Source organism: Tursiops truncatus, chromosome 2 (genome assembly GCF_011762595.2).
Source record: "Tursiops truncatus isolate mTurTru1 chromosome 2, mTurTru1.mat.Y, whole genome shotgun sequence".
Taxonomy (NCBI): Eukaryota; Metazoa; Chordata; class Mammalia; order Artiodactyla; family Delphinidae; genus Tursiops; species Tursiops truncatus.
In genome coordinates this window covers 109,581,170-109,594,230 of record NC_047035.1, presented here as the reverse complement: position 1 = coordinate 109,594,230, position 13,061 = coordinate 109,581,170, and the positions used below count along the sequence as shown (strand labels likewise).

General features: G+C 39.4%; 1 protein-coding gene across 7 annotated transcripts in view; it reads right to left on the bottom strand.

The window, feature by feature from the left end:
* MAP2K5 (mitogen-activated protein kinase kinase 5) overlaps positions 1-13,061 on the bottom strand; it is a 266,765-nt gene that overhangs the window by 128,530 nt on the left and 125,174 nt on the right. For 4 of the 7 annotated variants that reach the window (XR_012330188.1, XM_073801166.1, XM_073801165.1 and 1 more), the window contains exon 13: positions 860-1,025. The exons of the other annotated variants lie outside the window; for them this stretch is intronic. Coding sequence is in view for 3 of the 4 variants with exons in the window: in XM_073801166.1 (XP_073657267.1) it covers positions 860-1,025 (166 nt within the window). In the remaining variant the exon portion in view is untranslated. The remainder of the gene's footprint in view (positions 1-859; positions 1,026-13,061) is intronic. 7 annotated transcript variants of the gene reach the window in all.

The following is a 13,061-nucleotide window of genomic DNA, read 5'->3' as shown; positions in this document are numbered from 1 at the left end:
TGTTCTTCGCTCAGACAGGACAGGGTTAAAGGGGCAGCTGATTTGGCGGCTCTGGCTCATTCAGGGCGGGGGTAGGGAGGGGTACAGATGCAGGGTGAGCCTGCGGTGGCAGAGGCCTGCGTGATGTTGTGGCAGCCTGAGGCACGCCGTGTGTCCACCCAGGGAAATTGTCCCTGGGTTATGGGACCCTGGCAGTGGCGGGCTGCAGAGGCTCCCAGGAGGGGAGGTGTGGAGGGTGACCTGTGCTCGCACACAGGCTTCTTGGTGGCAGCAGGAGCAGCCTTAGCGTCTCATGCCCGTCTCTGGGGTCCGTGCTCATAGCTGCGGCTTGCGCCCATTTCTAGAGCTCCTTTAAGCAGCGCTCTTAATCCCCTCTCCTCACGCACAAGGAAACAAAGAGGCAAGAAAAAGTCTCTTGCCTCTTCGGCAGGTCCAGACATTTCCCTGACTTCCTCCTGGCTAGCCGTGGCGCACCAACCCCTTCAGGCTGTGTTCACACCGCCAACCCAAGTCCTCTCCCTGCATCCGACCGAAGCCCGAGCCTCAGCTCCCAGCCCCTCCCGCCCAGGCGGGTGAGCAGACAAGCCTCTCGGGCTGGTGAGTGCCGGTCGGCAGCGATCCTCTGTGTGGGAATCTCTCCGCTTTCCCCCCACACCCCTGTTGCTGCACTCTCCTCCGCGGCTCCGAAGCTTTCCCCCTCCGCCACCCGCAGTCTCTGCCCACAAAGGGGCTTCCTAGTGGGTGGAAACCTTTCCTCCTTCACAGCTCCCTCACACTGGTGCAGGTCCCGTCCCTATTCTTTTGTCTCTGTTTTTTCTTTTTTCTTTTGCCCTACCCAGGTAGGTGGGGAGTTTCTTGCCTTTTGGGAGGTTTGATGTCTTCTGCCAGCGTTCAGTGGGTGTTCTATAGGAGCAGTTCCACGTGTAGATGTATTTCTGATGTATCTGTGGGGAGGAAGGTGATCTCCGCGTCTTACTCTTCCACCATTTTCTCAAATCTCCAGCATTATTCTTAACAGCCCCAAACTGGATAAATACAAATATCCCTCTACTAGTAAATGGATAAAGAAAATGTGATATATCCATTCAATGGAATATTATTCAGCAATAAAAGGAAATAGAAAAACTGTAGTAAGAAACAAAGAAGTCTTACATGTTGATACAGGGGTCAATCCAACAAGAAGATATAATATTTATAAATATTTATGTATCCAACATAGGAGCCCCTATATATATACACCAGATGTTAACAGACCAAAAAAGGGAGAAATAAACAGCAATACAATAACAGTAGGGGACTTTAAATGACATGTTAGATCTGATGAACTTAACAAATATCCAACCAAAAGCAACAGAATACACATTCTTCTCAAGTGCACAATGAACGTTCTCCAGGAGAGATCATATGTTAGTCCACAAAACAAATCTTAACAAATTTAAGAAGATTAAGACAATAACAAGCATATTTTCATACCACAATGGTATGAAAATAGAAATCAATGACAAGAAGGAAACTGGAAAATTAGTGGAGACTAAACAACATGCTATTCAACAAACAATGGGTCAATAAAGAAACCAAAAGTGGAATAAAAAAATCTTGAGACAAAGAAAAATGGAAACACAACATACCAAACCTGCAGAAAAGCAGCTTTAAGAGGCAAGGATTAACAATGATAAATGCCTACTTCTAGAAACAATAAAAGTCTCAAATAAACAACCTAACTTTACACCTCAAAGAACTAGAAGAAGAACAAACAAAGCCCAAAGTTAAAAGAAGGAAGCAAACAACAAAGATCAGAGCAGAAATAAATGAAATAGAGACTAAAGAGACAATAGAAGAAATCAATGAAATAAAAAGTTGGTTCTTCGAAAGATAAACCAAATTGACAAATCTTTAGCTAGACTCACCAAGAATAAAAGAGAGTGGGTCACAAAATCAGAAATGACAGAGGAGAGATACCTTCAAGACCGCAGAGAAGTAAGATGTGGAGATCACCTTCCTCCCCACAAATACATCAGAAATACATCTACATGTGGAACTACTCCTACAGAACACCTACTGAATGCTGGCAGAAGACCTCAGACTTCCCAAAAGGCAAGAAATTCCCCACGTACCTGGGTAGGGCAAAAGAAAAAATAGAGACAAAAGAATAGGGACTGGACCTGCACCTTGGGGAGGGAGCTGTGAAGGAGGAAAAGTTTCCACACACTAGGAAGCCCCTTGACTGGTGGAGATGGGGGGGTGGGAGGAGGGGAAGCTTTGGAGCTATGGAGAAGAGCGCAGCAATAGGAGTGCAGAGGGCAAAGCAGAGAGATTCCCGCACAGAGGATCATTGCCGACCAGCTCTCACCAGCCTGAGACACTTGTCTGCTCACTCGCCATGATGGGTGGGGGTTGGGTGTTGAGGCTCCAGTTTCAGAGGTCAGACCTCAGGGAGAAGACTGGGGTTGGCTGCATGAACACAGACTGAAGGGGGCTAGTGCGCCACAGGTAGCTGGGAGGGAGTCCAGGAAAAAGTCTGGGACTGCCTAAGAGGCAAGAGACCATTGTTTTGGGGTGCACGAGGAGAGGGGATTCAGAGCACCACCTAAACAAGCTCCAGAGACGGGCGCGAGCCACGGCTATCAGCGCAGACCCCAGAGACAGGCATGAGACGCTAAGGCTGCTGCTGCAGCCACCAAGAAGCCTGTGAGCAAGCACAGGTCACTATCCACACCTCCCCTCCTGGGAGCCGGTGCAGCCCGCCACTGCCAGGGTCCCGGGATCCAGGGACAACTTTCCCGGGAGAATGCACGGCGTGCCTCACACTGTTGCAATGTCATGCTGGCCTCTGCCACCACAGGCTCGTCCCACATCCTGTAACCCTCCCTCCTCCTGGCCTGAATGAGCCAGAGCCCCCTAATCAGCTGCTCCTTTAACCCCATCCTGTCTGGGAGGGAAAAGACGCCCTCAGGCGACCTACACGCAGAGGCGGGGCCAGTTCCAAAGCTGAACCCCGGGAGCTATGCAAAGAAAGAAGAGAAAGGGAAATTTGTCCGTGCAGCCTCAGGAGCAGCGATTAAATTTCCACAATCAACCTGATGTACCCTGCATCGGTGGAATACCTGAATGGACAACAAACCATTCCAAAATTGAGGCTGTGGACTTTGGGAGCAACTGTAGATTTGGGGTTTGCTATGTGACGGACTGGTTTCTGGTTTTATATTTATCATAGTTTAGTATTTAGACTTTACTATCATTGGTAGATTTGTTTACTGATTTGGTTGCTCTCTTCCTTTTTTTTTTTTACATATATTTTTTTTTCCTTTTTCTCTTTTTGTGAGTGTGTATTTGTATGCTTCTTTGTGTGATTTTGTCTGTATAGCTTTGCTTTTACCATTTGTCCTAGGGTTCTGTCTCTCCATTTTGTTGTTGTTGTTCTTGCTGTTGTTGTTTTTCTTTTAGTTTTTAGCACAGTTTTTATAGCCTGTTATCAGTGGTGGATTTGCTTTTGGGTTTGGCTTGTCTCTTCTTTCTTTCTTTTTTGAATTACTTTTAAGTTTTTTTATTTTTAATAATTAAAAAAATTTTTTATTCTAATAACCTATTTTATTTTATTTTTTTCTTTCCTTCTTTCTCTTTTTCTCCCTTTTCTTCTGAGCCATGTGGCTGACAGGGTCTTGGTGCTCTGGCCGGGTGTCAGACCTGTGTCTCTGAGGTGGGAAAGCTGAGTTCAGGACACTGGTCCACAAGAGACTTCCCAGCTCCACGTAATATCAAATGGCGAAAGCTCTCCCAGAGATCTCCATCTCAACGCTAAGACTCAGCTCCACTCAATGACCAGCAAGCTACAGTGCTGGACACGCTATGCCAAACGACTATAAAGACAGGAACACAACCCCACCCGTTAAAAGAGAGGCCGCCTAATATCATAATAAGGTCACAGACACCCCAAAAAACACCACTGGACGCAGTCCTGCCCACCAGAAAGACAAGTTCCAGCCTCATCCACCAGAACACAGGCAAGAGTTCCCTCCACCAGAAAGCCTACACAACCCACTGAACCAACCTTAGCCACTGGGGGCAGACACCAAAAACAACGGGAACTACAAACCTGCAGCCTGCGAAAAGCAGACCCCAAACACAGTAAGTTAAGCAAAATGAGAAGACAGAGAAACACAGCAGATGAAGGAGCAAGATAAAAACCCACCAGACCTAACAAATGAAGAGGAAATAGGCAGTCTACCTGAAAAAGAATTCAGAGTAATGACAGTAAAGATGATACAAAATCTTGGAAATAGAATGGAGAAAATACAAGAAACGTTTAATAAGGACTTAGAAGAACTAAAGAGCGAGCAAACAGTGAGGAATAACACAATAAATGAAATTAAAAATTCTCTAGACGGAATCAATAGCAGAATAACTGAAGCAGAAGAACGGATAAGTGCCCTGGAAGATAAAATAGTGGAAATAACTACTGCAGAGAAGAATGAAGAAAAAGGAATGAAAAGAACTGAGGACAGTCTTAGAGACCTCTGGGACATTAAACACACAAACATTTGAATTATAGGGGTTCCAGAAGGAGAAGAGAAAAAGAAAGGTACTGAGAAAATATTTGAAGAGATTATAGTTGAAAAATTCCCTAATATGGGAAAGGAAATAATGAATCAAGTCCAGGAAGCACAGATAGTCTCATACAGGATAAATCCAAGGCGAAACACGCCAAGACACATATTAATCAAACTATCAAAAAATAAATACAAAGAAAACATATTAAAAGCAGCAAGGGAAAAACAAAAAATAACATACAAGAGAATCCCCATAAGGTTAACAGCTGATCTTTCAGCAGAAACTCTGCAAGCCAGAAGGTAGTGGCAGGACATCTTTAAAGTGATGAAAGGGAAAAACCTACAACTGAGATTACTCTACCCAGCAAGGATCTCATTCAGATTTGATGGAGAAATTAAAACCTTTATAGACAAGCAAAAGCTAAGAGAATTCAGCACCACCAAACCATCTTTACAACAAATGCTAAATAAACTACTCTAGGCAGGAAACACAAGAGAAGGAAAAGACCTACACTAATGAAAGCAAAACAATTAAGAAAATGCTAATAGGAACATACATATCGATAATTACCTTAAATGTAAATGGATTAAATGCTCCAACCAAAAGACATAGACTGGCTGAATGGATACAAAAACAAGACCCGAAAGGAAAAAAAAAAAAAAAAACAAGACCCGTATGTATACTGTCTACAAGAGACCCACTTCAGACCTAGGGACACATACAGACTGAAAGTGAGGGGTTGGAAAAAGATATTCCATGCAAATTGAAATCAAAAGAATGCTGGAGTAGCAATTCTCGTATCAGACAAAATAGACTTTAAAATAAAGACTATTACAAGAGACAAAGAAGGACACTACATAATGATCAAGGGAGCAATCCAAGAAGAAGATATAACAATTGTAAATATTTATGCACCCAACATAGGAGCACTTCAATACATAAGGCAAATACTAACAGCCATAAAGGGGAAATCGAGAGTAACACAACCATAGTAGGGGACTTTAACACCCCACTTTCACTAATGGACAGATCATCCAAAATGAAAATAAATAAGGAAACACAAGCTTTAAATGATACATTAAACAAGATGGACTTAATTGATATTTATAGGACATTCCATCCAAAAACAACAGAATACACATTTTTCTCAAGTGCTCATGGAACATTTCCAGGATACAACATATCTTGGGTCACAAATCAAGCCTTGGTAAATTTAAGAAAACTGAAATCATATCAAGTATCTTTTCCGACCACGACGCTATGAGACTAGATATCAATTACAGGTAAAAATCTGTAAAAAATACAAACACATGGAGGTTAAACAATACACTACTTAATAATGAAGACATCATTGAAGAAATCAAAGAGGAAATCAAAAAATACCTAGAAACAAATGACAGTGGAAACACAATGACCCAAAACCTATGAGATACAGAAAAGCAGTTCTAAGAGGGAAATGTATAGCAATACAACCCTATGCCAAAAACCAAGAAACACCTCAAATAAGCAACCTATCCTTACACCTAATGCAATTAGTGAAAGAAGAACAAAAGAACCCCAGAGTTAGCAGACGGAAAGAAATCATAAAGATCAGATCAGAAATAAATGAAAAAGAAATGAAGGAAACGATAGCAAAGAGCAATAAAACTAAAAGCTGGTTCTTCGAGAAGACAAACAAAATTGATAAACCATTAGCCAGACTCATCAAGAAAAAAAGGGAGAAGACTCAAATCAAGAGAATTAGACATGAAAAAGGAGAAGTAACAACTGACACTGTAGAAATACAAAGGTTCAAGAGAGATTACTACAACCAACTACGTGCCAATAAAATGGAAAACAAATTTCTAAATTCCTAGAAAAGCACAACCTTCTGAGACTGAACTAGTAAGAAACAGAAAATATAAACAGACCAATCACAAGCACTGAAATTGAGACTGTGATTAAAAATCTTCCAACAAACAGAGCCCAGGACCACGCGGCTTCACAGGCGAATTCTATCAAACATTTAGAGAAGAGCGAGGAACACTCCTAAACTCATTCTACGAGGCCACCATCACCCTGATACCAAAACAGGACAAAGATGTCACAAACAAAACTACGGGCCAGTATCACTGATGAACACAGATGCAAAAATCCTCAACAAAATACTAGCAAACAGCTTCCAACAGCACATTAAAAGGATGATACACCATGATCAAATGGGGTTTATTCCAGGAATGAAAGGATTCTTCAATATACGCAAATCAATTAATGTTACACACCATATTAACAAACTGAAGGAGAAAAACCATATGATCATCTCAATAGATGCAGAAAAACCTTTTGACTAAATTCAGCCCCGATTTATGGTAAAAACTCTCCAGAAAATAGGCATAGAGGGAATGTACCTCAACATAATAAAGGTCATATATAACAAACCCACAGCCAACATCTCTCACAATGGTGAAAATGTGAAACCATTTCCTCTAAGATCAGGAACAAGACAATGTTGCCCACTCTCACCACTCTTATTCAACATAGTTTTGGAAGTTTTAGCCACAGCAATCAGAGAAGAAAAAGAAATAAAAGGAATCCAAATTGCAAAAGAAGAAGTAAAGCTGTCACTGTTTGCAGATGACATGATACTATACATAGAGAATCCTAAAGATGCTACCAAAAAACTACTAAAGCTAATCAATGAGTTTGGTAAAGTAGCAGGATACAAAATTAATGCAGAGAAATCTCTTGCTTTCCCATACACTAATGATGAAAAATCTGAAAGAGAAATTAAGAAAACACTCCCATTTACCATATCAACAAAAAGAATAAAATATCTAGGAATAAACCTACCTAAGGAGACAAAACACCTGTATGCAGAAAATTATAAGACACTGATGAAAGAAATTAAAGATGATACAAAGAGATGGAGAGATATACCATGTTCTTGGATTGGAAGAATCAACATTGTGAAAATGACTCTAGTACCCAAAGCCATCTACAGATTCAGTGCAATCCCTATCAAACTACCAATGGCATTTTTCACAGAACTAGAACAAAAAATTCAGAATTTGTATGGAAACACAAAACACCCCGAATAGCCAAAGCAATCTTGAGAAAGAAAAACGGAGTTGGAGGCAGACTATACTATAGTCTAGACTATACAGCTGGACTTCAGACTATACTATAAAGCTACAGTAATCAAGACAGTATGGTACTGGCACAAAAGCAGAAATATAGATCAATGGAACAGGATAGAAAGCCCAGAGATAAACCCATGCACATATGGCAACCTCATTTTTGAGAAAGGAGGCAAGAAGATACAATGGAGAAAAAGTCAGCGTCCTCAGTATGTGGTACTGGGAAAAAACTGCACAGCTACATGTAAAAGAATGAAATTAGAACACTCCCTAACACCATACACAAAATGAAACTCAACATGGATTAAACACCTAAATATAAGGCCAGACACTATAAACTCGTAGAGGAAAACATAGGCAGAACATTCTATGACATAAATCACAGCAAGATCCTTTTTGACCCACCTCCTAGAGAAATGGAAACAAAAATAAAGAAATGGCACCTAATGAAACTTAAAAGCTTTTGCACAGCAAAGGAAACCATAAACAAGACCAAAAGACAACCCTCAGAATGGGAGAAAATATTTGCAAATGAAGCAACTGACAAAGGATTAATCTCCAAAATTTACAAGCAGCTCATGCAGCTCAGTAACAAAAAAACAAACAACCCAATCCAAAAATGGGCAGAAGACCGAAACAGACATTTCTCCAAAGAAGACATACAGATTGCCCATAAACACATGAAAGAATGCTCAACATTATTAATCATTAGAGAAATGCAAATCAAAACTACAATGAGATATCATCTCACACCGGTCAGAATGGCCATCATCCAAAAATCTAGAAATAATAAATGCTGGAGAGGGTGTGGAGAAAAGGGAACACTCTTGCACTGTTAGTGGGAATGTAAATTGATACAGCCACTATGGAGAACAGTATGGAGGTTCCTTAAAAAACTACAAATAGAACTACCATACGACCCAGCAATCCCACTACAGGGCATATACCCTAAGAAAACCATAATTCAAATAGAGTCATGTACCAAAATGTTCATTGCAGCTCTATTTACAATAGCCAGGACATGGAAGCAACGTAAGTGTCCATCAGCAGATGAATATATAAAGAAAATGTGTCACATACATACAGTGGAATATTACTTAGCCATAAAAAGAAACAAAATTGAGTTATTTGTTGTGAGGTGGATGGACCTAGAGTCTGTCATACAGAGTGAAGTAAGTCAGAAAGGCAAAACAAATACCGTATGGTAACACATATAGCATACGGTAAAAAAAAAAAAAAAAGTCATGAAGAACCTAGGGGTAAGATGGGAATAAAGACACAGACCTACTGGCACATGGACTTGAGGTTATGGGGAGGGGGAAGGGTAAGCTGTGACAAAGTGAGAGAGTGGCATAGACATGTATATACTACCAAACACAAAAGAGCTAGCTACTGGGAAGCAGCCGCATAGCACAGGGAGATCAGCTAGGTGGTTTGTGACGACATACAGGGGTGGGATAGGGAGGGTGGGAGGGAGGGAGACGCAAGAGGGAAGAGATATGGGAACATATGTATATGTATAACTGATTCACTTTGTTATAAAGCAGAAACTAACACACCATTGTAAAGCAATTATACTCCAATACAGATGTTAAAAAAAAACCAAGAATCCTATACTATGATCAAGTGGGATTTATTACAGGGATGCAAGGATGGTTCAACATATACAAATCAATCAACATGATACACAAGATTAACAAAATAAAGGATGAAAATTTAGAATCATCTCAAGAGATGCAGTAAAAGGATTTGACAAAATTCAACATCCTTTTATGATAAAGACTCTCAACAAAGTGGGTACAGAGGGAACATACCTCCACATAATAAAGGCCATACAAGACAAGCCCACAGCTAACATCACAGTCAATGATGAAAAGTTAAAAGTTTTTCTTCTAAGGTAAAGAACAAGATAAGGATACACACTTTTGTCACTGTTATTCAACATAGTATAGGCAGTCCTAGCCAGAACAATTAAGTAAGAAAAAGAAATAAAAGGCATCCAAATTGGAAAGGAAAAAGTAAAATTGTCATTATTTGCAGATGTCATGATAGTATATATAAAAAACCCTAAATACCCCCACCAAAAAACTGTTATAGGGTTTCCCTGGTGGCGCAGTGGTTGAGAGTCTGCCTGCCGATGCAGGGGACACGGGTTCGTGCCCCGGTCCGGGAAGATCCCACATGCCACGGAGCGGCTGGGCCCGTGAGCTATGGCCGCTAAGCCTGCTCATCCGGAGCCTGTGCTCCGCAACGGGAGAGGCCACAACAGGGAGAGGCCTCTCACAACAGTGAGAGCAGGAAAAAAAAAAAAAAAACTGTTAGAACTAATAAATAAATCCAATAAACTTGCAGGATACAAAATCAATACACAGAAATCTGTAGTTTTGCTTACACCAATAATGAACTATCAGGAAGAGAAATGAAAAAAACAATCCCATTTACAACTGTATCAAAATGAATAAAATATCTAGGCAATAAATTTAAGCAAGGAGGTGAAAGACCTGTACACTAAAAATTGTAAGATCCAGATGAAAGAAACTGAAGAAGACACCAAAAATGGAAAGATATTCTACACTCATAGACTGGAAGAATCAATATTATTAAAATGTCCATATTACTCAAAGCAGTCTATGGATTTGATGCAATTCTTATCAAAATTCCAATGGCATTTTTCACAGAAATGGAACAAACAATTCTAAAATTTGTACAGAACCACAAAGACCCTGAATAGCCAAAGCAATCTTGAGAAAAAGTAAAACAAAGCTAGAGGCATCATGCTCCCTGATTGATCCCAGATTGATCAAACAATAACACAAAGTTATAGTAATCAAAACAGTATGATATGGGCATAAAAAGACACATAGATCAATGAACAGAGAGCCCAGAAATAAACCCATCTTATATAGTCAATTAATTGATGACAAAGAAGCCAAGAATATACAATATACTAAAAAAAGGACAGTCTCTTAAATAAATGGTATTGGAAAAAATGGACAGCCGCATTTTAAAAAATGAAACTGGATCACTATCTTACAATACATAAGAATTCACTCAAAATGGATTAAAGACTTGAGTGTAAGATCTGAAGCCATAAAACTCCTCAAAGAAAACAGAGAGGGTAAGCTCCTTGACATCAATCTTGATAAAGATTTTTTTGGATTTGACATCAAAGGCAAAGGTAACAAAATCAAAAATAAACAAATGGGACTACCTCAAACTAAAAAGCTTTACAGAGCAAAGGAAAACGTCAACAAAATGGAAAGGCAACCAACTAAATGAGAGAAAATATTTGCAAATCATGTATCTGATAAAGGGTTAATATCTAAAATATACAAAGAACTCAAAAAACTTAATAGCAAAAAAAGCCAATCTGATTTAAATAATGAACAGAGGATCTGAATAGACATTTTTCTAAACAAGACATACTGACGGCCAACAGGTACATGAAAAGGTGCTCCACATCAATAATTAATCATCAGGGAAATGCAAATCAAAACCACAATGAGATATCACCTCACATCTATTCGAATGGCTATTATCAAAAAGACAAGAAATAACAATTGTTAGGAAGGATGTGGAGAAAAGGGAACCCTGTGCACAGCTGATGGAAATGTTAATTGGCAGACCCACTATGGAAAAAAGATTCCTTAAAAGATTAAAAATAGAACTACCATAAGATCCAGCAACTCTACTTCTGGGTATTTATCCAAAGAAAACAAAAACACTAACTCCAAAAGATATATACACCCCCATGTTCACTCAGCATTATTTACAATAGCTGAATAGAGAAACAACCTAAATGTCCATCAACAAAGAAAATGTGGTATGTATATATATAATATATATATAATATATATACATACACACACAGATATATATACAATGGGGTATTTTTTGGCCATAAAAAACAATGAAATCTTGCCATTTGAGACAACATAGATGGATCTTGAGGGCATTATACTAAGTAAAATAATCAGATAGAGACAAATACCATGTGATCTCACTTATAAGCGGAATCTAAAAACAACAACAACAACAAAACAAGCTCATAGAGACAGAGAACAGATTGGTGTTTGTCAGAGGAGGGAGAGGGGGGTGTGGGCAAAATGGGTGAAAGGAGTCTTAAGGTACAAACTTCCGTTTTTAAAATAAGTATATCACAGGGATGTAATGTACAATATGGCAACTACATTTAATAATACTGTATTACATATTTTAAAGTTGCTAAGAGAATAAATCATCAAAGTTCTCAAAACAAGAAAAAATTCTCTAACTATGTATGATAACATATGTTAACTAGGTTGATTGTGGTGATCACTTCATAATATATACAAACATCAAATCATTATGTTACACACCTGTAACTGATATAATGTTGTATGTCAATTGTACCTCAATTTTAAAAAGATATTAGAACAAAGGAATGGACTGCTGACATACCCATGCTACTAAATGGATAAACCACAAAAAGATTATGCTAAATGAAAGAAGTGAGATAGAAAAGACTTCATGTTGTATTAATCTGTTTATATAAAATGTCTAAAAAACGCGAATCTATAAATTCAGAAAATAGATTAGTGGTTCGCAGAAGCTGGGGCTAGGAGCAGGAACTGATGGCAAGTGGGCATGTGGATTCTTTTTTGGGGTGATGGAAAATGTTCTCAGATGGATTATGGTTATGGTTACACAATTCTATAATTTATTAAAAATCCCTGAATCGGGGCTTCCCTGGTGGCGCAGTGGTTGAGAGTCCGCCTGCCGATGCAGGGGACACGGGTTCGTGCCCCGGTCTGGGAGGATCCCACATGCCGCAGAGCGGCTGGGCCCGTGAGCCATGGCCGCTGAGCCTGCGCTTCCGGAGCCTGTGCTCCGCAACGGGAGAGGCCACAACAGTGAGAGGCCCGCGTACCACAAAAAAAAAAAAAAAAAAAAAATCCCTGAATCGCACACTTAAAACGGGTGAGCTTTATGATACTTAAGTTATATAACAGTAAAGTGGCTTTAAAAATCAGCCCAAAACACAATTCTTTAACTTCTTTTTATTGATAACTTCTCCACAGTTTTTCAGGTCCTTTATGATCTCTGTGGTCACCTTCTTACTCTATTTATAACAAAATATGAGACATCAGTTGTTTACACTCTGATCGTATACTACGTATCAATGGTAAAATGGTTATTCCCTCTCAAAAATGATATGTTCTAGAAAGCCTGATTGTGATTATAGATAGTTTTTAAAAGATACTAAATTTGAAATGTTACTTCTGTGTATTTAAGATTATTTCTCAAAATGACCAAGGCTATGTATACAAAATGTGAAAACAAATGGTTCAAACATGAAAATTTTGATCAACCAACCGTAGTTGCCTCAATAACCTCTAGTAACTCCTTTGACTGATT